This window comes from Caenorhabditis remanei, chromosome X, assembly GCF_010183535.1.
Source record: "Caenorhabditis remanei strain PX506 chromosome X, whole genome shotgun sequence".
NCBI lineage: Eukaryota > Metazoa > Nematoda > Chromadorea > Rhabditida > Rhabditidae > Caenorhabditis > Caenorhabditis remanei.
In genome coordinates, this window is record NC_071333.1 from 15802818 (window position 1) to 15829799 (window position 26982).

The 26982-nt window shown below is 38.3% G+C and overlaps 7 protein-coding genes across 7 annotated transcripts; 5 read left to right on the top strand and 2 right to left on the bottom strand.

Moving 5' to 3' along the window:
• Positions 1-856: 856 nt before the first annotated feature.
• GCK72_025150 (uncharacterized protein) lies at positions 857-2023 on the top strand (the record flags this gene model as incomplete). Its single annotated transcript, XM_053736214.1, has 4 exons — positions 857-1013; positions 1186-1384; positions 1435-1509; positions 1570-2023. 4 exons carry the CDS (start codon positions 857-859, stop codon positions 2021-2023), a joined length of 885 nt encoding a protein of 294 aa, XP_053579780.1.
• A 1632-nt stretch (positions 2024-3655) lies between these two features.
• On the top strand, positions 3656-7727 carry GCK72_025151 (uncharacterized protein; the record flags this gene model as incomplete). The annotated part of the gene is made up of 12 exons (XM_053736215.1): positions 3656-3667; positions 3711-3921; positions 4009-4167; positions 4301-4408; positions 4459-4533; positions 4858-4932; positions 5019-5099; positions 5153-5239; positions 5285-5377; positions 5727-5813; positions 5862-6042; positions 7706-7727. The coding sequence occupies 12 exons, from the start codon at positions 3656-3658 to the stop codon at positions 7725-7727; spliced, it is 1191 nt and encodes a 396-aa protein (XP_053579781.1).
• Positions 7728-8980: 1253 nt separating this feature from the next.
• Positions 8981-10704, top strand: GCK72_025152 (uncharacterized protein; the record flags this gene model as incomplete). The annotated part of the gene is made up of 5 exons (XM_003098481.2): positions 8981-9139; positions 9611-10239; positions 10292-10408; positions 10462-10608; positions 10653-10704. 5 exons carry the CDS (start codon positions 8981-8983, stop codon positions 10702-10704), a joined length of 1104 nt encoding a protein of 367 aa, XP_003098529.2.
• Positions 10705-11850: 1146 nt separating this feature from the next.
• On the top strand, positions 11851-13864 carry GCK72_025153 (uncharacterized protein; the record flags this gene model as incomplete). Its single annotated transcript, XM_053736216.1, has 8 exons — positions 11851-11914; positions 12100-12180; positions 12361-12465; positions 12514-12909; positions 13010-13139; positions 13193-13308; positions 13362-13607; positions 13812-13864. The coding sequence occupies 8 exons, from the start codon at positions 11851-11853 to the stop codon at positions 13862-13864; spliced, it is 1191 nt and encodes a 396-aa protein (XP_053579782.1).
• Positions 13865-14840: 976 nt separating this feature from the next.
• GCK72_025154 (uncharacterized protein) lies at positions 14841-16215 on the top strand (the record flags this gene model as incomplete). Its single annotated transcript, XM_053736217.1, has 6 exons — positions 14841-14877; positions 14928-15011; positions 15057-15131; positions 15696-15842; positions 15887-16039; positions 16085-16215. 6 exons carry the CDS (start codon positions 14841-14843, stop codon positions 16213-16215), a joined length of 627 nt encoding a protein of 208 aa, XP_053579783.1.
• A 416-nt stretch (positions 16216-16631) lies between these two features.
• Positions 16632-17576, bottom strand: GCK72_025155 (uncharacterized protein; the record flags this gene model as incomplete). The annotated part of the gene is made up of 5 exons (XM_003098451.2): positions 16632-16792; positions 16843-16960; positions 17009-17230; positions 17281-17378; positions 17438-17576. The coding sequence occupies 5 exons, from the start codon at positions 17574-17576 to the stop codon at positions 16632-16634; spliced, it is 738 nt and encodes a 245-aa protein (XP_003098499.2).
• A 3963-nt stretch (positions 17577-21539) lies between these two features.
• On the bottom strand, positions 21540-22466 carry GCK72_025156 (uncharacterized protein; the record flags this gene model as incomplete). Its single annotated transcript, XM_003098440.2, has 5 exons — positions 21540-21667; positions 21728-21860; positions 21910-22131; positions 22175-22278; positions 22367-22466. 5 exons carry the CDS (start codon positions 22464-22466, stop codon positions 21540-21542), a joined length of 687 nt encoding a protein of 228 aa, XP_003098488.2.
• Positions 22467-26982: the final 4516 nt, after the last annotated feature.

Below are 26982 nucleotides of genomic sequence, written 5' to 3' on the forward strand. Positions count from 1 at the left end.
TTTTTTACGTTCTATTTGCTGATCAAGAAGTAACAAATCTCGCTGCTTTTAACCAGAACCAAGAAAAAAACACCAGGACAATCATATTTATGAACTGAGTGGGGTGCCGTCATTATACAGGTGCCGTTCTATTACAGGTGCCGTTATAATACAGTATTCACGGTATCCTAGTTAGTACAGTGAGCGTGAAGAAGTAGAGAAACGGATAGTCTTTTTTTATTTGAAGGCAGAGTTTTGATAAATATTAGTCATGAGTTCGTTCATTCTGACGTCCAGCAACATGAAACGAAAAAAAAACATGTTTTTCATCGATGACTTCTCTTTAAGCAGAGATGTTCAATGATTTTTACATCAAAAACCGGAGTGGAGCTTTTAATAATTTCTCACATCCTGTTTTTTTTGCACTCTAGTCTAGTGGTATACGATTTTGGCAATAAGACTCATAACTTAGAAAAAAAACATACCAAATCGTGTTTCCAGTAGTTGACTCGAGTAACTACTGTTTCCAGACTTTCCTGATTCATTGAAAGTGGTTGCTCCTAGGCGAGTTATTATAGTTACTTTTTTTTTGAATTCTTTATCTTCATATCTTCTTCAAGTTCCATGCTGGCTTCTGTTGTGAAGGATCTGAAATTTATTCTTTATCGAAATACAGTGAGAAAATATCCCATTTATTTTTTTGCAAACTTCTATTTTTATGTTTTTTCGCTTCGCCCAGGCGCTCAACAGTTACACTTTTTTGTCCATCCACTATCGAAGCTCCAGTCATCTCTCCTCCTTCTCCATTATTTCTTTGTAGTAAACGTTGTTTATAAGTATTTTCGTTCATTTCAGACTCGTTGAAATCAGACAAAGAATGCCAGTTCTTTTGCTTCTGATGATCTTCTGCATTGGATCAACCAATTCTCTTCCTCGTCCTACCGGCGCCGAATTTCTCAAGAATTTGTCGTTTGAGTTTAAAGTGAATGAGATTGCTGACTTTTCGCCACAGCTCGAGGATCTTCTTCGGAACGGTTAGTCATAGTTTTTGAGTTAATAATTAGAAGCTTAGCCTGAGAAAACGTCCCAGAGGGACTACATAGGTATTGTATTTGAGAGAACAACGTGAAGAGGCATTTTTATTAGTCCTGTTATTGAGAAGATGCTAGTCTAACCACGTTTATAGTTAAAATCGTTATATTTCAGCCGAATACTACCACAAGAACCTTTCCGTGATCCAATCCTGTGACCAACCAGTGGAGTTCGATTTTGGAAGATGTAATAAGACTTTCTTCCGCCACAAGCACGGAGACACCAACCTCACTCTCTACTTGGACGAGCAAGGAATCTTGTTTCTGAAGAACACCCTCGAAAACCCATGCTTCGAACAAGATGATAGTAAGGAGTGAGTTGTGAAAAGCTATCAAAGTATATGAAATTTATGGTTCTGTTTAGGATTACCTTCCTCGTCTATTCCTCGCACCAGACATTGTGCAGATTCGACTTCAAGCTCGTCAGTTACCACCCAAGGTCAGTTTCAGATAACAGTTGGTTCTAAATAAACTAGCATGCAACATTTCCTTCTTTCAGCTATCTCAACGAATATTTCACGCTGATGAAGACACCAATCAAAAACTGGTATTACTACCAGAGAGCTCACTCCCCGCCTGAGCTTCTGAGCAGCCGGTTCTCCAGCACAACGTTCATAATTATGGGGATTTTTGTTGGCCTCGTCGTCGTCTGTTTCTTCTCAATGCTCATCGGCAAGTGTTTGACCTCGGATGGGCTTGGAGAGGACGAGAAGGACGCCGATGTCCACGAACTGGAGAACTTGGACGAGCCAGCTTTCCACTCAATTGGATTCATCGATGATGACATGGTCACAAGAGACGTTGAGCCAGCTGAAGTCTACTCGTACCCATACCAGAACAAACTCCGTCCAGCCCTTCCTAATAGTTTCCGGCTGATCCAGAACTGCCAAAGCACTGACGGAAGCTGTGACTGCGATGAAAGCAGTAATGGAATAATCTTGACTCGTTTCTGAATGGGTCAACAAACAAGATTTCAGCTTTTTATCATCACTTTATACATGACTGCCTTTCTCTAGTCTAAAATTGTTACTTTTTTTGTTTGAAAAGTCAGATTTTTTTATCACTAGCTGACCTATCTTACTTCCTATCCTGTATTTCCCACTCTCTATTCAAATATTCAACTTCCTATCATTTATTCGCTCATATCTTCTTACTCTGCATATTTTTTTATCTTTCCGTCATCACACTAATTTCAAAAATACTCTAATTCTCCAATATATCAAATTCTGGTAACTCTTAACTGCGTTTATTGCAAATACTGCCACTCTTCACCCTGTGTACAAATAAATCGATTCAATAGTGAACTTTTCTATTTCAGTAGTTTTTCTCCGTTTTTCTGACTCGTGAAAACGACAGTTTTAATGATTTGAAGTTAAAAAACTTACTCGTTTTATTCAGGTTATTAGTAATTGTTTCCAATCGATGAGTATAGTTAGAATAGAAGGCGACGAACGGACCACAATAAACACACTGCCTGCGGGAGGACACGGAAACAATTTCTTTGTTGTGTAACTCCTCCTGAATCTTTATACTATTTCCTGTCTCTTCTGTGTGTAGACTTTTGAATTGTCCCCTTGCATCCCTGGTGTGTGTACTTTCTTTCTTTTTTCTTCTCTCTCAGAACATTCTGGATGGCAAGACGGTTTGGTTATCGGAACAGTGAAAATGTCGAGTTTCCTTTTCAATCAGTGATTATGATGTTGAGAAGAAAGAGTAGTGGAAGTGCTCTCTTTCATTTTTCAGATTGAAGTGTGATAACGGTGTTGAGTGTCAAAATTTGCTACAGAACTTGTTTGTTTTTTTCTCGGAAAAACTCCTGGATTGCATTAATCTCTCGAGATTACATCAGTGTGGTGAAATCGGATGAAAGGAACGAATACAACTAAAAGATTGAGAAGCGAGATAAACAGACTCACACCTCCCTGTTTTTTTCTGCTCAGAAAAACGTGAGTATTTTCTTTTCTTCGTCTTTCAAACAAAGAAAATTCAAATCGCAGTCGTCTTGTGGTCGATTGGAGGGCGACCACCCATATTGGAACAGTCTAACCTTTCAAGGTTGAGAGATGAGTAGACGAAGACAAACTGGCAAACATTTGAATTCCACTCGTAGTTCTTTTTTTCCGAAACGTAAAAGTCCTCTTTGATACATGTCATTACTCTCTTTCAAAAACGCTCTTGCTGAACTAAATGAAATTGACTTTTCGTCGTTTCACATAAATTCTACAGCCTTTCCTTCACAGCCTTCATAGCCTTTCATCCAGTATTCTCTCACAAATTCAGCGGTGCCGTCTATTTTTCATTAAGAGTCTTTTCTCTGCTCCTCTACTCAATAGTTTCCGGCTCGTGTGGCTTAGCGGCTGCTCTTTCTCTTGTGCTTACTCTTTCTTTCAAGTCATTCCCTTCTTTTGACGGCGTTCGATTAAACGAGTTTTCTTTCTTTTTTGACAAGAATGAGTGAAGACAGAAGAGTTTTTCTTTTCTTTGTGAGGCATCTCAAAATTGACTCAAATTTGAGTTTTCCATCGAATCTAACGATTTTCAGTCTCCGTGTCTGTGTCAGTGGTGTCAATCGAGTCACAACTAAAATGCAAGACTCGGTAATTAGCTAACGATGACATTTGCTAATCAGATTCGCTTCAGGCTCCAAGAACTGTTAAAGCTGCACAACGCAAAACGCTTAACGACGACTGGCTCAAAAGAGTCCTGAGGAACAGATTGTCTCAGCTTTCCGCCCAAGAACTATGTTCTGTCGATCGACCATCCTCTTCATCAGTTTCTCCCGCATCGTCAGCTTCATCTTCTTCGGGAGAAGCGTCTCCTGTTCTGGAAGATACGTCTAATGCCGTGGAAAGTAAGTTTTTTTTTCAAAATGATGTTGATTTCTCGATGAAATCTCGCGATGCACTACTTCTCGCTGGTAGTAGTGGAAATTTTGCAGGCTCAGTAGCTTCAAAACCATCAGAAAACGTGGTTTCAGGAAAACCACGATCTTCTAAGGGAGCATTGGAACCTGAGGAACCTTCCAATGACGGTCAAGGAATTGGAGGTATGCTGAGAGAATCAGAAAGTTTTCACTTAACCGGAGATACTCATTCAAGTACGGAAAATGCCGAAGAAATGTCTAATGCAAAAAAAAAAGTGGGGGTTTTTTTCTCAAAATGATATAGGTTTCTCTATAAAATCTCGGGATGTACTAAACGCCATATCAGTAGTACTTAGAATTTTTGCAGGCTCAATGACTTCGAAAGAATCAGAAGACGTAGACGTTGAAAAACCGGGATCTTCTCAGAGCACATTGGAGCCAGAGGAACCTTCCAATGACGGTCAAGCCACTAAAGGTATGCTGAGAGAATCAGAACGTTTTCACTAATCGGAGGTACTTGTTCAGAATCAACAGTCTGCCACGTCCAGACTCCAAGTCCGGAAAGCAACATCGCTGACGAAAGGGAAAATCAAAATCAAGGTAATCACTTTTTCTCAAAATAAGACTTCTCTTGAGATGAGGACACCGCTATTTCAAAAATTGAACTTTTGCATACAAATAAGTGGGAAACTTGGAGGAAAAAGACAATTGTCACTGATTCGTATGTACAGAAACTTGTCTAAAACTAGTGAAAAAAGGAACATCTAATGAATTTTTAGTCTTTCAAAACGTTCACCAGGGAGCAGTCTGTGTCACTTTCAAACAGAAAGTTTGATTAATTAAAGAAAATTTAGTTTTTGTGAAAGCGGTGTCTTTTTTCAACCCAAAAATCGCACATCAAAGGTGTCAATCATCATTTTACAGTAATCGAGCCCGCTCCACCCGCAATCAATCTTGAAACAGTGAGAGACGCGACAGTTAGTTCCGAAACTAATGATGGTAGGTGTGCGCTACATTCAACACTTTGATATCACTCATTTCCTCACTGATAAAAGTTTGTCATTTGACTTCTCTTTGTTTTACAGCATCTGGAGAAGAAAGTGGCTTTGTTCAAGCCGCCGAGGAAATGGGACAGTCTACTAGTTCTCTGGAAGCTGCACCTGAAGGTTAGTATACATTTGTTTTTCGAGAATGATATTATTGTTGGCTCTTTTTTCAGATGCTCCACCTACTCCAACGGCAGAATCGGCTGAGGCGGTCAACAATGAAGTTGTGGAGGTCATTGAAAAACCAGTCGAAGTCTTTGGTGAGATCTGTGGTTTGATAAACAATGAAAAGATTTAAACTTCAGAATATCATGACGGACCTCGCACCAGGTCAAGAAGCCAGATGGAAGCTGCACGTCTGGCACGGAATCCAGTTCCACCAGCTCCTCAAGGAAACAGTACGTTGCATTGTTTGAAAAACTGTACAGTAATATCTAAAAACGTCTGGAAACTCCTGAGATAAGTGAAAAACGACAGCATTTCAAAAAATGTGACTGACAGAAATTTTGTTTTTTTTTTATATATAACCGCGCGGTGGCGTACATGCGGCCGATTTGGAATTTCATGTGAAAAATTTTAATCATGTGAAAAGTTTGAGAGCTTGGCTCGCAAGATATTCGCGTCTACAAAGACTGTCGGGTTTCCAAAGACTTTCTTTGTGAGAACCGCATACTGTCGTTATTCAATTGTGCTAGTCAAAATCAGTTTTTTCACGTGTTAGAGTTTGTAACACGTGTTGTATTCCAGATAAGGAAGCACCTCAGGGACAGAACCTACCCGAACCAGTCCAGGAGCCTGTTCGATATCAAATCGTGCTCGGGGACGTCACTAGATGTGAGTTGAACTGTTTTAATTTTTTCTGACCGGAATGATAAGTTTCAGACTTCGCCGAAAGTGGGAGGAGAATTTTGGAAGCGGGATGGAAGTCCTTCGATCTTCCCTCCCAGCTCCTCAACCAGGAAGAACAAGTGGAGGAGCGACTGGAAGAGATTCAAGAAGAAGACGAGGGAGAGGCACCAGGACAAGAACGTGGCGCAGAAGAGCATCAAGAGCTCGAACCGGAGTTGAGAAGATCCCAACGGAAGAGAAGGAAGCGAACACTTTCGCTCCCTCTCGAGGAACCGAAAAAACCAAGAGAAAACTGTGAGTTATTTCGCAAGAACATTTCAAGGTTTCGCAAGTTTGGAATCGTCCCGACCGTTTACAGTGTGTTAAGGAAAACCTGATTAGACATATTCCAAATTTTTGCTTTGTGCTCGTCACTAGCTGTTGAGAAAAATCGGTTCAAATTTTCACCCCTGTAGTCAAGGGTAAAAGTATGGAATCGCCCCCCACTCCATTATTGCCCCCCATCCGTCGGAATCACCCCCCAATCCATGTTAATTTTTGGATGGGGGTAAATTCCATACGATGAGGTAGGGGGGGGGGAAATTGTGTACTGCGAACAGTATATTTTGTCGCCCCACCAGTTGAAATGGGGGGCTTTTCCGAACTCTTCGGTATACTTCAACATTCGCCCCCCTAGTCGGTCTCCCCCCACTAGATCCGTCTAGATTCCCCCCCCCCCCCTCCAGGGGGCTGATTCTATACTCTAAGTTAAAGCAAGCTCCTGGGTGTTCCTGTTTTAAGGTATTCGCTACTTCCAGGGTGCTGAGCAAGCAGGTGCGTGCAGAGCAAGCTTCTAGGGATGATCAGCAAGTGGGGGGCTATTATAGAATCTAGATTCATTCCCCCTCTCCCAAAGGGGGCTGATTCTAGACTCTAGATTGAAGCAAGCTCCAGGGCATCCCTGTTTTAAGGAGATCACTACTTCCAGGGTGCTGAGCAAGCTTCTAGAGATGATCAGCTAGGTGGGGGCTATTATAGAATCTAGATTACCTCCCACTCTTTCACGGGGGCTGATTCTCGACTCTAAGTTAAAGCAAGCTCCTGGGTGTTCCTGTTTTAAGGTAACAACTACTTCCAGGGTGCTGAGCAAGCGGGTGCGTGCAGAGCAAGCTTCTAGGGATGATCAGCTAGGTGGGGAGCTATTATAGACTCTAGATTCGCACCCCTTCTCCCACGGGGGCTGATTTTAGACTCTAGGTTTACCCCCCTCCCCCTAATTGTTCTTACGGTGGTACGCATTTGTTCCTCATCGGCATTCAATTTCCATAGCATTAACACATCCACATTCGAGAAACGGGGCTATTTTCGAGTGACAGAGTGAAACCGGCGTGCGTATTGCTTTGGATATTTTAAGAGAAATAACTTTCCTCAGATTGCGCGAAGGCAAAGTAAAGTAGAACAAGGGATAAGTTCACGTTGTCATAAAATCTTTTTTGATTTTGTGCTTTTACGCTACTATGAAAAAAAGGAAATAGGAAAGGGGGGGGGGGGAATTTCCTACTCTTCCAGGGGGGGGGAATTCCCGACATCGATGGGGGGAGAAAATATACTGTTACCGTAGTCAAGCCCTGTAAAAGTCCAAAAATGGTTTGCAAAACCGGTGGTAAAGACGGTTTTTCTCATAGACAAGTTGCGAGCACAAAAAAAAAAGTTGAGACATGTCTAATCAAATTGTCCTTCCTGTCTGATAGCAAATTGGAACGATTCCAAACTTGCGACTCCCTGAGATTCCCTTGTCAGTTTATTTTGTAACTTAGAACGTTCGTTTCCTTCCATTGTAGCTTTTGCAACCATCTCATAGATAAAAAATACAAATTTCGCAATCCTTGTTATTCCAGAGTCTTCTCACATTTTGTCTAATTGACTTCTTGTCCCCCACGGTCCAGACAGCAGCCCTGCCACCACTTCTTTAATTGAATTACAATAAGTAACACTCTCTTATGCTTTTTGACTTCCCCCTCTCTTCTTTCTATTATTATGTCTAGAATAAAATGTCTCATTTCTTCATCTTTTTTGTATTATTGAATTTCGAAATCGGCCGCTGAACAACAAGCGACCACAAGACAGAAGCAAATGGGGTGAGTCAGTTCTTTTTCAGTTTGATCTCACCGGATTATTCACTAGAATTCCTTCTGACATTTAGAAAAAGTCAGAATTTCGTTTTTTTTCTAATGCGAATTTAGATTGGCTAGTGGAGGTTTGTATATATAGTCATTCTGATGACTTTTCTAGGAAAACCTTTTTTCTTTTTTAAATCCTCTCCTAGATATTCGACTAGAATAGTTTGTGCAATTTCTACATATATTTTGATTATTCTTTCTTTCTTTCAAATTCTTTTGCATAAGCTTTCTGATTGAATACGTGAACAAATGAATTATCCTAAGCTTTTGCTTATCCTTCATCATTTTATGTGATATATAAGATATTTGCACATTTTCTCTTTCTCTCTCTTTTCTTTACCATGACAACCGAGTCTCTTTAGTTTCCGCATTCATTTCCGATACTCTCCCTATCATGTGGACATTTTTGGCGGAGAAACCCACAATTCTTCATCTAGTAATTATCCTTCTGCGTCAGCATCGATTTTCTTAGATCTTGTCTCTCCGGCTCACTCTTCGCATTTGAATACGTAGCTACCGGGTTGAAAACGAGCGGACGGATAAATTCATTCTGTTCCATGCCCTAACACCCTTCTCTTCCTTCTCGTATTTTGTCATTCTCTCCCTCTTCATCACCCATATTCTTCTTTTTCAATACTCCTCCTCTCTTTTTTCTTGTACCCTCATTCGCTGGCCTCTTTTCATTCCATCCTCTTGTTTAGGACTGAGCCGACCATTTCACAATTCTCATACCCTTCTCCCCCCGTGCCAGTCCTCCAGCTAATTTTCTTGAGGACACTTAGACGGGAGGCATAAAACGACTGAATGAAAAAAATGAGCGAAACCACATTTCAAACCATCATTTCTTTGTTGTGAATGCCAAACAAACATCGGAACAAAAAAAACGGTTCAAACGCCATTCCATCTGTTATCCAGTTTGTTATCTTCTCTCTTCCAAATATTATTTCCTTTTGTCAATTCGAACGTAGCAGGCAAACGCCAACGATTCTGTTCATGGGTGGTGCCGACGGAGCGCCTAATACCTCCCTGGCGGTCACGAATAATGACCGGTTGTATTGGCGCCACACACCAATCGTCTCTCAATGTCCAAATGGTGTTCCGAATCCTGTGGTGGTGATTCAGAAAGAGTTTTTGACAGAAACTCCTCGTCCGGTTAGTTTTTTTCTTTTTTTTTGTTAAGGGGGAAAATGTACCACACTTTGTAAATATAGCGTGGGAACAGCAGATTGTGATGATTGGTTTTTTGGTTTTCGGATAGGAATTGTATCAGAAAACAAATTTTCAGTCTGTTTTGCACGTACTCGTGGTCTGAACTTTGTACAAAAACTATACATTTTTCAAAATCTAAGAATCAGAAAAAGTGCATTGTTTTACAAAATTTGTCTGATATTTAGTACTCAAAGAAATGGACTTGTTGAGTCAAATTGTAACAGAAAATGAATTTTTGTCTCTTTTGCACGTACACATGGTCAAATCATGAGCTTTGTACAAAAACTTTTTTTTTCGAAATCTAAAAGTCAGAAAAAGTACATAGTGTTTCAAAATTAGTCTGATACTTAGTTAGTACTCAAATAAATGAACTTGTTGAACCCAAGTCAGAAAACAATTTCTAAACATTTTCAGCATATTTCCAAGAGTCAGTTTGTCCGAAAAATATTTGAGCATGACTGGAATCACTTGGTCGAGGTTTCGATTCCGGGATACGAGTTCTACGGACTTAAGGAATACGTGAAGGCGTACCCTAAACAACTGGACACCTTCGACTTTGAATTTCTGATTCACGGTGGTAAACTTTTGGCTACGCGCAGAATGTACGTCGACCGCGTTACTGGAGCTCGCTTCTCAACCGGTCCGGTGTTCAAAAACTGCAACATCGATGTCTCGATGTTCAGCGGGTTGTTGAAATTGGCATGGAGTGAAATGAACAAAGTGGTAAAGAATGAGGAGAAAGAACCGAATGGTTTGGACGTTTTTGGAGAGATCGAGGTGGCCAGCGGCTTATCGAACACGACAAAGCCAGTTGGAATTGAGATGTCCGTCAACAAGCCTGGAGGGTATAGCCCTAAGAATTCTGAGTTCCCAGGACTCGAAGAAGGACAAGCTGACAAGGCTCCAAAAGTTGAAAGTGTTGGAAACCAACAACAATCACTCAAGAATTATAGAACCAATCAAGGATGCTACAAAAACTTCAATAACCGTCAGTTTAACCTCTGGACGCAACATTATAAACAGTTTGTCCCCCACTTCCGAAAGTGAGACTCACAATCGTTTTAGCTTTTGTTTTTAAATTCTCCTTGTTTCCAGATTTGGTCAGCACCATTATAACTTAAACAACCAAATTGACAGAGTGTTGCAAGACGATGCTGGCAGTTTTAGAAAAGGGAACAGAAGAAGTTTCAAGAAAGACGACGGAGCAGGAATGTAAGTTTTTATCCAGACAGGACAAACACATTTTTCGAATCTTGAAATTTCAGGCAATCTCAGTCTACTATCACATACCAATCTGTTCTCCACGTTGAAGTTCCTTTGGCTCCTACTAGAACTCTTGAGAGTACTGTGGTTAGTAGGGAGGGAGTCTACAACAACTTCCAAACCACTCATGGGTACCGTCAATGGAAGAGGTAAACTAAAATATGATGGTAATTATATAAGAATATGGTTTCAGAGCATCTCACGCCCCGAACAATCAGGTAGACTCCAATTCCACCGGTCAATAGAAATTCACGATCTCTCATTCTTCAAAGTCCATTCATTTTCCAATGTGTGCACATCTTCTAACCCATTTTCTTATTGTTGATCATTAATTGTGATACAATTACAATATATCAACGTTGAAATAACTGAAATAAATGTTAATTACTTCTACTACTTCTTTGTACCAAGATTTGTTTAGAAATTTTTTGCAGATTGGACTGCACCCATTCATCAGACATATAATATGCACGGAATATGTAAAGTCTAGACTAGTTTCGATCAACAGGTGGTCAATTCTGTGCCACACATGTTTTAGAATAGGGCGCTTTGAAGAAATGGATGAGTGGGATGGAACTAGTGTTTGGTTTTTGATTTTCGTTTTATTGGATAGTGAAATCGATTGAAAAATGAAAGAAAAATGGAAAAAATTATTCTATTAGTCTTCGTGGTATTTTTCGAGGTCATTTATCTGGTTCAGCTAGGAAGAAAACTTCGAAATACTGTTTTATAAAACAGTTAAATAGAAAATTGATTATTTTACAATTCAAATCACCCCCTAAAACGACGGGGGCTGGGGTTTTTCACGACCGCCAGCCAACAGTGCAATCACCAAACTCCACCCACTCGCGAGAAGAAGCGCTCTCAGATTCAGTTTAAAGTTACATTTTCGTTTTTATCACTCCCACATACCATGCCTCCACCAACTGGCTGCTTTTAAATACGTTATCAATCATCGGTATCATTACTTCATAATTGATGTTTTGTTTATCTGACCGTAGTAAAAAATATTATTTAGTTTTTAGGTAACCACAGTCGCTACTAATAATAATAACTATCGACAACTATCGACAACTTATTACCGACACAATTAGTAGAAATTGAGTTCCGAAATCCTGCAAATCGCCGGCGATTTTTATTCAGTTATTTTTTCGACCTCTTTTATCTCTCCTCTCCCCCCATTCGCCTTTCATTTACCTCTCCTCACCATTTGAAGGGTTCTTGTTTCGTTACACAAAGATGACACTGTCCTTGCCCTTTTTTGTTCGATCAAATTCAATCGCAATCGTAGCACGTCTTTGAAAGCGGCGAGGAGAAGATTGGACACTGATTACGGTATTTTCGATCTTTTCTTTTGCAGGTATACACGCACGCTGTTCCGAGAAAAAGGCATGAACCAGAATTCTATGATTCATGATCCAAGTCTCCGACAGTATCAATTGGAGAGGTCTAGAGGTGAGAATCATTAACCTGTCTGGGAGATACGGATCGCAAAAGTTCGGAAGAACTTATTAAAAAACTGCTTCGCTGTCCCAACTACCCTGAACACGTTCAAGAGATACATCGATAGATAGAATTAAAGTACTCCATACAGTTTTATTGCGTGACTGGAAAATTTAAATAATTACAATCTGTTTCAGAGCTGGAAATCTTCCACAAACTGAGTGCGATACGCCGACAACATGGATTCCCAGTAGAACTCCCTCGTTTTAATGAATATGGTAAATAGGAAACCTTCAAAGTACGAATGTTTTAGTGATTGCAAGAAACATGAACACGCAAATGGTTTTTGATAATAAATGTTTTAGTTCTTCACTCCAACATTTTCTTAAATAAACACGTTTTCTTAGAGTTGCCGCCCTGATACCCCCCCCCCCCCCCCATATATTTCTCATTTTCAGGAAACATTGTCAACATGCCGGCGAATGTGTTTAGTCAGCCACCTCCATTCCTTCCACAACCAATTCAGCAGCCAGTTTACCCTCAACCACGGTATCAAATTTGGGGTTTGTTCGATGAAATTTCTGAAAAGAACGTGTCCAATTTCAATTTAGATAACTGCAACTCATGGTCTGTCGGTTTTCCGTTATCTGCGACAAACAACAGCCCGACGACAGATCAACAGATTTATGAACTTTTACAACAAAACCCAACACTACCACTAAATGCGTCGCCATCAAAAGTGATATTTGTCTACGATGTGCCGCCAGGGCATTATGTCATTCAGGATAGCCAATTGAGATCTTGCTATATCAGAAACAAGTTTCAAAATCAAAACCAGAATCAACCAGTTACCCATCTATCCAATAAAAGAGTTGTCCGAATCGACCGGGAAACCCAAACGGAATCTGGAGAAGCAGAACATGCGAAGGGTGTTGCTGATAATCGCGAAATTTTGCATAAGGCGATTAGAGAGTCTGCGACAAAGGCACCGACGATAACATCAAACCGTGAGTGAGAAAAGGAGTGAAGAATAGTGTAATAAGTACAATGATAAGCAGGACAAAGATGAATGTACTTTTAAAGTTGCGATCAATCTTAATGTTGCAGTTAGTGAGCCAGATAAAGATGAAATACATTCGGCGGTTTGCAAAGTGAACAATTGGTTTCAAATGACTGAAGAAATCGTTTCGAACGGTAGCAGAAGCCGTAGCGAGGAACCGTTGAGCGATGAACGAAGGTAATTCTTGATTGACTCAATTCTATGATAATCATTGTTTTGAAACTTTTCAGTATTACTCCAAACCCAACCGACAATCTTCCAATGGAACATCAAACATCACAACAACCCCACCAATTGCATGGCTCTCAATCTAGCGGCAATTTCAAAAAACCCGCTGTTCGAATCGGTAATAAATTCCCCATCAACAACTGTCATTCCACAAGGTCATCCATTTTTCAGTGAGACACTCCGTTGTGGAATCAAAAAACGAGGCTAAAGAGGCGAAAGAGGCCGATGTGGTTGGCGATGGCGATGACAACGAGACAGGGAGAACTGCAACGAAAAGAGACTCAGAGAAGGGCGATGATACGAACAATGTGTCGCTAGTCGGAGAATTGTCAGTTGCCGAGAAATGCTCGGAGAGCGATGCGACCGAGACAGACATCAATACTCATTCACATGATGATGTCAATGAGAGTCAGGAGGGTATGTGCACTTTGAAAAGAGTGAAGTTGGGCACGTTAGCTTGGAAAAACGGAGGACGAAAATAAACCGAATGGATGGGAAGGGGATAGATAAAAGGAAAACAATTGGAGGAAACGGAGAGCAGAAATCTTGAAAATACTACTTTGGGATCAGTTACTTATTAACCCAGAAATCACAGTGACAGTTCTAACTAACATTTTTCAGGAGCAAGTATCCCCAAAGAGCCAAATCATCCGGAGGGAAAGTCATCAGACTAATCTAATCCACGTCAGGAAATTGAAATTGCTTCCAATCGCTTCAACTATCAACCACTAGGATTTTCATTTTTTGTAAAACATTTCATTTTTTGTAAACTTTTTTGTAAACTTTTCAATTTTTATTGTTTCATGTTAGTTTCATTTCATATTTGGAGTCTATTGTAACGTTTTCCATTTTTTCTTACCATTTTTTTGAATACCTGCTTTCTATGTTGTTTTGAGCTTTTTCTTTCAAGTAGTAGTTCATGTTTTCCGGTGCACCTTTTTTTCGTCTTTTTCTTTCCGCAGCCTTCCAACATGTTTCACAACTATCTTATCAGTTTCGTACTACCATTTTTTCCGAATAAAACTTTTCGTGGTTGAAATAACATGTGTACTCTCAGAAGATTCACGGCAAGTTTGTAGAACGAACAATTTAAACTGGTGAAGTTGCTTACCGTACCTATAATGTGTTTTGCATCACCAAAAGTACAAGACGAACTTCGATTTGTCTGCTGGCAGTTCGTATCTTCACTATTTTCAAGACAAAATCATATCTTTCGGTATCACCTAACCGTCGACAACCTTGAACAATCGAACGTGCGCAAAAAACGTTGAAATGTGATAGTACAGGAAGAAGGAAGTTTGATTGGGGGTTACTTCATATCAAAAATTTTTTTCGATGGAAACTGTTCAGTTTATTTAGAAGACACACACTTTTTTTCGACGCTACGGCTTTCTTAGAAACATTTAATCTTGTTGAAGATATGTACACTTGGCGTTTTTATCCTCTTCGTTTTTCTTTTTTTTCCTTATCTAAACCGCAAAAAAGAGATTATTCATTTCATTTCGGCTATCAGAATAGGCATTCCCTTCTTTCTCTGATCACAGATAGAAGTTAATCCGCTTTCCTACCTCCCATTCTTTAATTATCACTTTCATTGTTTTCATTTCTTACGAATTCAGCCTCCCTGCTTTTTTTCTCCAATTTTGAACTATGGTTCCGGAGACTGTCAAGTGTGGAGAAAAGCGTGGTAAGTACGTCAAAAAGAGATGTTATGACGTTTCATTATGACCTACGCAGAGACAGAAAAGACCTTTGGTGTGTTAAGAACACGTCTCAGTAGAAGTGCATCGAGGGAAAGTTGTAGAAATGCATCGGATACAGGTTATCTGTCTATTGTCTTTTATAATAAAAAAATCTTGTTTTCAGAATCTGAGAAGAGTGAGGAAAACGGAAGCGAGAGTGATTTTCCGGTTGTACTTCCTCATCCATCTCCCGAGTACGGTGTGTAGTTGTTTTATCAAAATGTGTTGAAGGTGTCTCGAGAAGTCATTTACCAGTTTGTGATCTGACAAGGGAAGTCTTTGGAGACGCGGTTTTTAAACGATCTTTAAATTTGGTTAAAGGTACTTTCGACTACGTGGAGTTCTTTTCTGAAATGAAAACCGGCTTAATGTCTCTACGAGATACCAAATCGGCCGCATATATGCCACCGCACAATTCCATATGTGTGCCCCAGCGGTTCACCTATGCTCGTACGTTGCAAAAATGAAACCATTTTTGCGTATACTATTTGCCGATTTGGAATTCTTTTCATAAAGCTTAACCATATGAAACTTTTGAGAGCTCATAACTCTCCTTGCAGAGACATTTGACCGATTTTGATGCCAGATATGGACTGCACTTAGTCGAAAAGACATATAACCAATTTTATAGATCCTTCGAAAGCCGCGTTTCCAAATGCTTCCCTTGTGAAATTTTCCTATTTCTCAAGTTCTTCATTGTTTCTGACGACATTATTATAAGTCTTCCTTTTTTGAAACCATGCACTAAAATAATCCGTTTTAGAGCCATTCTCGGAACAAAATGACACCAAAGAAGAATTTAAAAGCCATGCGTTTAATTTGAAAGTTCACCTGGAAGTAGTATCGGTGTTCGGCAAAGTCTCCACGTTTTCTTTCAGTGGGAAAAACAACTCGGATCAGTCGACCAGAAGTATGTCTCAGATTTGTTCAATTCATCGATTAAATTTATTTCAGGTATCCTCTCATTCGAGGAAAACGATTCAAGCCACCTGTCTCCAAAAATACGGAGATCCTCCACACCTTGCGTAAGCAGTACAAATCAAGTTCCTTTTCTTGGAGAAACAAACTTTGGGTCGTATGTTTTCAAGGAGGGTTGCAGCAACACAGGTATTCACTGAATGCTGATTCCAAAGATGAAAATTTTATTTTCAGCTCTCATCTCACCAGTAGCCAAAATAAAAGCTGAGAAACCAAGGGTAGCTCAATTCCCACATTTATATTTCAAGTGCCGTTTTTTGTTTCAGAAACGATCGTGGGACGGCCGGTTGTTCACAAAACCATAACGTCAATCCGAGTTCAGGATTTCTTTAATTTTTCTCCCATTCCTATACATTTTCTCATTTCAATGTAGTTATAAACATTTTATTTTTATTCTCACGTTTCATGCCACATATTTTCTGTGAAAGTAAGACTATGAAACAAGCAAGCTCGATTTTATTTCATATACAAAGCATAAAAGTTATACATTAGTTATTAATAATTGGAGTTACAGCAAAAAAAGAGAGAGACATTCCACAGGGAAAAAAGCAATAGAGTCATAAAATGTATATGTTAAAAAGAGAAGCTTCGAGTTATATTTATTTTTGAGATTATTATACGATGTAAGATTTAAAAAAGAGGTAAAGAATAAGATTGATTTAATTAAGATTATGCAAATAGTTAAGGAATACAAATGATTCTTTGTCACCGAGATGTCAATTTACTCGAGTAGAAATGCTCGTGGTCTACACATTTTCAAGCACTTAGCCATCATTGGTGCACGTTTCTTTGGCTTCGGTTTTGCTGGCTGCTTTGGATCTTTCTTGACTTTTGGCACCTTACTTCCAGTTTGCTTTGGTGTGACTGGGTTCTTCGGAGTGTCTGAAAGTTCTGTTTTTAATTCAGTAGTATATCGCAAATATCCAACTAACCACTTAAGACAGGTGCGCCTACAATCTGAACACCCAAAGTTTGAGCAGCAACAGCAGCAAGCTGGGGGTTACGTTTCATCTCCGTGGTCGACTGCTTCACTGGAATTGTACATACCTTCTGAAATTTATGTATCAGTATGAAATGTTAAAAAGAAATCATTATTACCGTCTTGGAGAGTGTTCTCTCGCGATATTCAGCACTTGATTTGGTGTTGAGTGTAGCCTTCAAAGTTCTCAGTTTGTTCTCCCAATCAGTCGGAGTACGAGTGATACAATCGAGGTAGTATGTGGCGAAGGAACCAAAACTGGTAGTTCCATTGGTCGGTTCTGGCACTTTGTGGTAGGTGCATTTCAAAGCACAGAAGTATTCAACGTACGGCGAGATTTCCTGTATATGACAAAATAAAATGAAAATATGTGACAACGGTGTGAACAAACCTTCTCAAGAACGGCAATTTTGAGAAGAGCATTTCCTTCCATTGAATGTAGTTTGTTGTACAAAGCTTGTGGGAGCGGATCCGACAGTGGCAGATTTCCTGAAAACGTTTTTATACGTGGTAGGAAAACATTGAAATTTTCATAGTCTACTGCTTACTTCTGATCATTCTAATGACGTCATCGACCTCCGGGTCGTTTTCTGAAAACTCCATAAATGTGCTCATTTTTCTTGAGAGCTTCTCTTTGTAGTCATTTTGACGCTTCTCATCAAGAGAAGGTGTCCTGTTGGACAACATGATTTGTCCAAGTTTTAGATTTCCAGAAGAATCTGAATTCGAAAATTAATTTGACATGTTCAAGTCACAAGGATAGTAGAAATATAGGAACGTTGGAATTCGGAATTCGGAATCCAAATTAAAATGTCATTGAGCATTGAAAATTTATGAGTTTAAGGTTCTTAAAGGGCATTCGTTTCGGAATTAAAATTGTATATGACCCAGTGGAACACGCGATATTTCGACATTTATTATGAACATACGAGAAGTCAATTAGAAAAAACAGTTAGATGCTCGTCATTGTAAGCAGAACCACACCCCTTTTTGAAGGGATGAAATTCTCTCGACATTTACACCATGATAAAACCACCATATACCGGTTTTTTTCAGTTCGAGCATGTATGAATTCGTAAATGTCATGCAGCTGGACGGTTCAGATGAACGAATTACTAATGTCATTCATTTCATCTCGGCCTCTTCACAAATGAGAAGGGAACAAGGAAAAAAGGCTGAAGAGAAATCTGTATCAGGTTACAAAGTCAGTCATCGAGGAGAATATTTTAATAAGAAGAGTGACGTTTACTAACGAGTCGAGTATGAGCCATGAAAGAAATGAGTAGGAGTATAGAAACAGGTAAACATTTTCTAATCATGCGCATGTGGAGTAGAAAACCCTCATGGTCCGTGGGAAAGAGCACATATGCAGTTGTCCTGAGAAACAAATGTTGTTGTCATGTATAATAATGAAAAGACACGTAGACTAAGAGAATCCTGAATAAAAAATCCAAAGACATGATAGAAACTTCTACACATGAAATTGGTTCAGAAAATTTTTCATTCGACGAGACTTGAGATCTAAACAAAAAAAAAGAATCTAGAGCTTGAATATAAATATAAATATAAATAAACCAGAATTTTCACATGAGATTCTTTTTTTTTCTTTTTTTCATCGAGATATTCAATGGAATAATTGATGAAACTGAGAAAAGAGAAACTAGAATGAACTTTGTTCTAAACAATTGGAGTCGTGATTTTTTGTAAACAAAAACCGAAGTCCACACCCACGCGTCAGAGTTACTATAAACTATGGAACTGAAAATCAACACTTTGTTCTTCTATTGTATACCTTTTTGCAGGGAGTCATAAGATATGATTTTGGAACAGAGTGTATCAGTCAATGCCTGTCCGTTTAGTGATAGCAGGAACGGATTGCGAGGAAAAAATGGACAATTAGGGCATGAAGAATATTTTGACTAGTGAGTGAAATGCGAATGAGTCTTAACAGAATAGGGGCAGATTCAAACAAAACAATTTCCATTACATATTCAGACAAGGGAAGTCATTGGAGACCCGACATTCAAACTATCAATGAATTTGGTTAGAGGTACTTTCGACAACGGGTAGTCAATTTCTGTCATCAAAACCAGCTAAATATCTCTGCTAACCGAGTTATGAGCACTCAAACTTTTTATATGTTTAAGATTTTTCGCATGGAATTCCGAATTGGCGAATAGTATACGCAAGATGTTTTCTCATTTTTGCAACGTACGAATACAGATAAACCGCTGAGGAAATACAGGTAAACCGCTGGAAAAATTCAAATATTTTTCTCCATTAAGTTGGGGGATATGTTTTCCATCACACCTCTCCCTCTACTCAACCTCCCTTTCGGGAAAGCGCCTTTAGCCGGCCTACACCGCGGTGTCTTTCTTCAAGACGTCGGTTGAGTAACATTTGAACGGACTTATATTTATATTATTTAGGTATTCAAAAAGATCAAGATCAAGGGAAGAAATGTGGACGAGGGTGTCTTGGAAAAGTGAAGTTGAAAAAATTTGAAAGTAGTGAGTTTTTTATTTTCAAAGATCTATAAATTTGGTTATAGGTACTTTCGACTACGGGAAGTCCATTTTTGCTATCAAAAATGTCAAAATGTCTCTATGAGGCAAGTTCTAAGCTCTCAAATTTTTCGAATGGTCAAGATTTTTCACATGGAATTTCATATCGGCAAATAGTATACGTAAAGATGTTGTAATTTTTCTAACGTACGAGCACAGGTGAACCGCTGGGTAACCCATATGGAACTTTACGGTGGCGTTCATGTGACCGATTTGGAATTCCATGTGAAAAAGATTTACGATATGAAAAGTTTGAGAACTCATAACTCCGCTCGCAAAGACATTTAGCCGGTTTTGATGACTGAAATGGAGTCCCCGTAGTCGAAAGTACATCTAACCGGATTTATAGATTCCTTGAAAGCCGCGTCTCCAAAGACTTCTCTAGTGAGAGAAGGAACTCGCTGGAAAAGTCAAGAACCAATCAAAAAGAAGACGAATGCTGAGAAACAGTGAAGAAATGAGAAGAAATGAGTTTCAAACAAAAAAGAAGCGGAGATTGAGGCGTGCACGTTGTAAAAGGTCGTTTTCTGGCCCTCCTATTTTGCATTTGCACTATGTTCTTTCATTTGAGGAGAATAATCTTGTGCAGCTGTTCGGTGATTGTTAGATTTCAAAAAAAAAACAGGAAAAAGGGTAAAAAGGAAAGCTTGATGTCTCATAAGTGCAAAAAAATAAAATCTGTTAGAAATTAATAGTGCAAAACAGAGAAAAAAATAGAATTTAAAAAAAACAGGAAAAGGGTAAATGTGAGAGCTTAAAACCCAAAAGTGCAAGATAATAAAATCAATAACGATTCGAAAGTAAGCCCTAACAAGGGAAGTCTCTGGAGACGCGGTTTTCAAAAGATCTATAAATTTGATTGTAGTTACTTTCGATTACGTGGAGTTCATTTCTGCCATCAAAATTGGCTAAATGTTCCAGCGAGCCGAGTTATGTGCTCTGAAATGTTTCATATAATCCAGCTTTGTCATTGTACACCACCGCAAGGTTCCATATGTGTTCCTCTGCGGTTCACCTGTGCTAGTACGTCGGAAAAACAAGAAATTCTTTGCATACTATTACCGATTTGGAGTTTCAGTTGTTGAAAATGCATTTAATCAAATTTATAGATTTTTTTAAAGCCGCGTCTCCAAAGAATCCCCTTGTAAGATTGCAATGAAGAAAAAAGTAGAAATTAAAAAAAAATGGTTGTAAAGCTTACATTCATTGAGAAACACATCTATGACACAACCCATTCTGAAATTGACATGACGCGAGAACCGGGGGCCGAGGTCCACTTCTCTCGTCTAAAAGTCAATCGGTGGGAATAAAAGCTTTCAACGCGCATATCCATATATAAACTTTCTCTCACGTAGACTTGTCAAGAACTTAACGAAAAAAAAGAGCAACAACTTGGAATCTTTAATTGGAAATCGTATTAACTACGGAAGTTGACCGGATGTTTGCAAATGAAGGATTTTTCTTTATGTGGGATGTCGGGCTCATGAATATGGGAGAGTTAGAAAATTAGAAAACGTTTATTTCCAGATTTCTCAGAATGTAACATTAACATGATTCACGTGAAACAGATTCATATGATGTTTTATTCATGAAGTTGTTTCTTGGCTGTGGATAATTAGTGTGAGTTTCTTTTTCTATGTTAATTATTGCGACTAAGAATAGACAATGTTAACAGACATAGATTTGACATGGAAATACAATTAAACTGGGAATTCAGCTACCAGAAGGAGATCGACTATCAAAAAGAAAACCACTGACACTGACACATGGAAAAAAAAGAAAACGAAAATTTGAGAGAGCAAGTTTCAATTCGGAATGAACAATCTGATTGACAACTACACATACTCGGTAGTCAAATGAGAAATGAGAAAAAAGGAAACTTTTTTTCACTTTTTCAGAGCAGCTTCGTTTTTGGACACCCTTCTTGGCTCATTCAAAACGGAAACTCTATTGTTGAAGTGTAAGAGTAACTAGGGAACAAAAGAAGTCACTGGGATTTGTGAGTTCAAAAAAAGAACGAAACATATAAATCGGGTGCCGGTAGACGGAGAGGTGTATGATGGGATTAGATCTGTCGAAGGAAACATTAATACATTTTGGATTTGAACTGTTGGAGCACTTGATGAAGATTGGAAGGTGTTCGTTTGTTAAGGTGCGTTTCTCGGACATTTTTTAGTTTATTCATAATACACTGCCGTTTGAACTCGAGGTTGTCTGAAGCTATTTCATAATTAGTTAGAAATGAACGAACATTACAAAAAATGTTGAACTTACCGGTTGGAGAAGCAGGATTTGATTTGATTTCAGTGAGCCCGTCGGTCTCAGAGTCACTACTAATTGCTCGTTTGGTGCTCTTCTTCTCCTTTTTTTTCTTCTCTGGATCATTTGGCATCATGTCAATCAGAATCTGAAGTCAGAAAAATGTAATCGAAGATGAGTATAACTTTTCTGTTTACCGGTTGTGGGTGAGTTTTTTTCCATTCTTCATGATTGTTTTTGACGAAGGCAGTTGATTTAAATAGTTTTAAATCTTCTTCCCAGGGCATTAACAAAGGTTGACGAGACTTAATATACATTGTGGCAAAGTGAAAGAAATATGAATTGCGAGGATTGGGAACTCCAATTTGTTGAGTGTAGCACAATCTTTCAAAGACGTATTCAACGGATGGCATGATTTTCTGAAATGGAATGCATTAGATTTTATTAGTGGTTGAAACCTACCTCGAATTCCGGAAAACCTAACTCTAGAGCCACGTATTTCAATAGTTGAACACCAGACATTGTTTCAATTCTTCTTCGCTCTCTTTGCGAGATTCGTGGTTCCTCTGAAATGTAAATTAATACAATTTTAATAGTACTACAGTATAGTTTTTTCATGACAAGGACCTTTAATCGAGTTATCAGCTATCATACCTTGATTCATTCGATATCCATTTTTAAGCGAAGACGGCGCGCTGTGTCTTCTGAATGAGATGACTTTTTGACTTGGTCGTGAAGAGCTATCAAATGGCATTCTGCTTTCCAAAGTTTTGGGTGTGTAACACTGAAAACAGTTTCATGTGAAAGTGGTGATTAAAACTATGAGATCACGGTGAGTTCGGAACAGTGAATATGAAACCGACGGAGAAAGTGAAAAAGAAAAAAGGACCAACAAAAAAGGCGAAAATTTTTTCCAACCGGAAAAAAAGTTGGGAAAAAGCTTTAACCGGCTGCTCTCTTTGACCCTCACAAAACTGGAGCAAATTTAGAAATGAATTTCTATGGTTACGTAGTCAAAAATTTTAAACTACGAATCTGCCGGCGTATGACTTGTGCAGATTATCAAGCTTCAAGATAGAGCCTATGGGTAGAAAATGTTTTGAGGCACATTGGACACACCAACAGAACACATAGGTTCCCCGATACATAGAGGAAGAAAAAGCGAACATAGGTGAACCCGGAAAACAGTTTTTTTCAAAATGTATCTGTGCTGATCGGGTAGAAGAGTTGCGCTTGGCTTAGCCAAAGCATCAAACCATAAACTCAATTCGGTGATGGGAACGTTCTTGCTTCTGTACGGTGTGGTGAACCATACATTTGATTTCATAGAACAGCAACAGAAATCACACGTATTGGGCATTGGTAAAAAAAGAATACTGTAAATGGAGCCTTAAAATTACAATGGGCATTCTCTTTTTTCACATTTCCACGCCTACAAAGATAAAGTAAATAAGGAAGTCACTGAACGTAGTAGGTCTCTCACGATCTATAATTGGAGGTTTGCTCATTTCGTAAACACTACTTCCTTATCTTTGTAGTTACTAAACATAATTATAGAAGCTGATAAAGTTCCTGGTTCAAAATCTGATGGACAAAGGAGAGATAGAGCAGAGGTACTAAGAGTTTATGCTTCAATCAAATAGTAGAGCTACTGAGAGATAATAAATGAGAGATCTTCAAAAACTTGCCTCTTGAACTTTTACGGTGTGATTTCATTAAGAAGAGTGTTTTCACTTCATCTATTGAGATGCTTTCAGGGAGGTAATACACGTAAATGGAATCAGGCTAATAAAACAAATGCCAGTTCAATAGCTATCAATTTAAAAAAATTGTGGAATAAGAATGGAGTACATATAACGGATAACTACCCAAGTTTACGTGAGGTGGGTATCAACTCTAGAGTTGTTATACGTGAGGTGGGACTCGAAATCTTCTCCTATAAGATCTAGAGACAAAATAACGTTTGGCTGAAACGAAGGTATGAAAAAGTGTGACTTTCTTTGTCGTATTCCCAAATGGTATTCGGATAATGTGAATGACTAAGTTATTCGACATTTAGCTAGCTCAAAACATGTTTTGTCTTTAATCCCTAAATTCTCATAATGTGCCAACCCTTTGAGTATATAGTATGGAATGTTGAGATTGATTGAAGTTTTTTGAACAGAAAGAATAGGAAATGATATCGAGTTCTATCGAAGATCAGGAAAGTTTGCGCTTACAATAGTCTAGTTGTAGTTTCAAAAGCATCGTGAAAGTGACTACTCGGGGAATACTACAAAAATTTCCTATCCGGACAAGAAATCTCACGATTTTCAAACATTGTATGGGGAAACACTATCAATATAATGTAATATACATATTAGCTTCATTTACAACTGGATATCTGAAATCAGAATAAAAGAAAAACATATTCTCATATCGTGACTCCATATGAATGTTTGTGAAAACTTTACTACACACGTAATACTCCTGAGAAAATAATACCGCCAAAATCTTGTGACAACTATTCAGAAAAACACAAATTGCACGTCTGAATGAAGCTAAAAATATAGCTGTAATTTATTTTCGGATATTATTGAAGTGCTGTGAATGATAAAGTCATCAGATGTAGTAAAACTCTCATAAAAAAGTTTTGGTTTCAGGTCTACGTAGAACTGGACACTCAAAAATGTGGTACGTATTTTCTCGATGATTTTTTTGCTGAAAAGTTATACATTGAAGAGGAAATAATAATAATCAAAAATACATATCTTCAATATTCTCTCAAATAGAACAAAGAGGAGGAGAGTGGGAGGAAATAAGAAGGGTGGGGGAATCCTATAACGAAATTTTCAGGACATAGAACTTGGGTTCTGTATATTCATGTTGAATATTCATTAGATTGAGTGTTCACGTGAGGCATTATTTTAGAAAAGTTTGAAAAACTATTCCCTGATGATTTGGTGCAATGGTAAAGAGGTGAAGATGCTTGAGCGTCGGATATAAATTCAAGTTTTTGAAAAATGTTTGAACCGGACCAAACATATTTTTATGGCCCGTCGTGACAATTCTGTAAAACATCAAGAAAGTGAAAAGAAATATGGCAGGAAAAAAATGAGAAAATCCCCCCGATTGATGATATTTGATAAGTAATTACCCAAACAGTGGGAGAGCGGTGAGTAGAGCGCGCACCAAAAGAGACAGCCGGGTCCAAATAAGATTGTAGATGAGAAGACTTATGAGGGGTTTACAGCTGGTTTATGAGTACAAATTTAAATTTCAGGCGTTGATAGGTCAAAGTGGGAGAAGACTGGAATGTGGAGATGTCTTAGAGATAGGTCGATGTTGTAAATTCAAATATGTGGAGATGTTTTTTGAATAAAACCTAGAAAAATCTTTTCAGTTCATATTCTGAGATGCTTTCAGGAAGGTAATACATGTAATTGCGGAAAAGAAATCAAGTTAATGAAAGGAGTTCGATAGCTACCAATCAAAAAATTGATGCAGCACATATAACTGAAAACTACAATCAGTTTTTTGTCAACTGGGTATTCTCTAGTTGTTACACGAGAGGTGTGCCTCGAAAACTTCCTATCCGGACTATGAAGAAATCTTACGATTTCAAACTTTAAACTTTAAACTTCCTTTACAACTGGATATCTGAAAATCAGAAAATAATAGAAATATATTTTCTAATTATGACTCCTCGGAGAGCTATATATATATATGAGATTGTTTGTAAAAGCTTTACTACACACGTAATACTCTTGAGAAAGTAATACCCAAAAACCTTGTGACAACTGTTCAGAAAATAAAACATTGCACGTCTGAATGAAGCTAAAAATATACATATAATTTACTCCCGAATTACTGAAAGGGTGATGTGAATGATGAAGTCATCAGCTATAGTAAAAAAAAAACGTTTGAAGAGAAAAGAATGATGAACAAGAATAGGAGAAAACTATTCTACAAGATTCTCTGAACTATAACAAAGAGGAGGAAAATAGGAGGAAGGAAGGGGGAATCAAAATTTGAACCAAAACTTCCAGGAATAGAACAGGCACTACCGGTCTTTCCTTGGTTTTGTGATTTTATCTTGAATTTTCATCAGATTGAGTGTTCTCGTGACGCATTAGTCCAAAAAATTTGAAAAACAATACGCTTTAGAATTGATTCAACTGGTGGGTAAGTTATCTAAAACATTGAACACAATAAAAAAGGGGAAATGCCAAAGACCGTCAAAAAAGGCTCGCTATTCCATTTGTATCTCGCATTACAAAAAAGAAGTCTATAAAGAAACTAATTTTGACGCGGAATATGTGGGCGAGACCAATTTTTCCCTCCTAAAAGTCAGTTAATGTGAAAAAAGGATTTTGAATAGCCCAGACACATAAAATTTCCTGCGCCCAAATTCTCAGAACACGAAAGAACTGATCTCACTGGAATGAATAACTATGGTCTAAAATTCTGTTCCGGATAGAGAACGCAAATATCAGAGAGTGATTTTGAAGCAATCCAGATAGAAGAATAAAAGTCGTTACTCAGTTATGCAACATGAGTCAGATTTGGGTGAAATATGAGATAGGTCCGCCACACTAATCCTACTAATTAGTGGTTTCGAGTCACATTGATTCCATAAGAAGAAATGTTAGTAAATTAGTACTCTATAATTAAAAGTTCTGAATTATAAGATACTTTGGAATAACCTTATAACAGAATTTCGTGGGTTTATGCGAAAAATCCGAATTCAAAATTCTTTTTTAGATTACTTTTCAATTCGAGTTATATATGAGCTTATTACAGAGTCTTCTTTTTTTTTAGTTCCGTCTCTGTTATCGACCTTCCGGCATTACATTTTTTTCTCTGAAATCCGTAGATGACTCAATTTTTTACCTCTAACCGCTTACAATTGTCATCCCTTGCATCTCTAATATACTCATGTCTGTCATTTTTCGGAAAATCAAAAAGGATGTGATTCAAAATCGGTTGAGAACAGTTAAAGCGAGTTTTATTGAAGTTTGAAAACGATTTAAAGGCAAGACAACCCAAAACGCAAAAAAAAACAGAAATATTTTTATATACAAAAAGAATTATGAAAATCCCCCGAAGTGCTCAGGTGGCGACAACTTGATTCTAGCAGGAGCCGGATTCCTCAGTGTCCATTTTCACCGCTGACTTGATCCACTTCTCTGAAATTCATATTTATGTTTATGTTTTTAATTATTTTTGTCGATTAAAAACTTTTCTCGGCAAAATGTAGTATCGGAGTGGTCGATTTCTAATTTTTACAC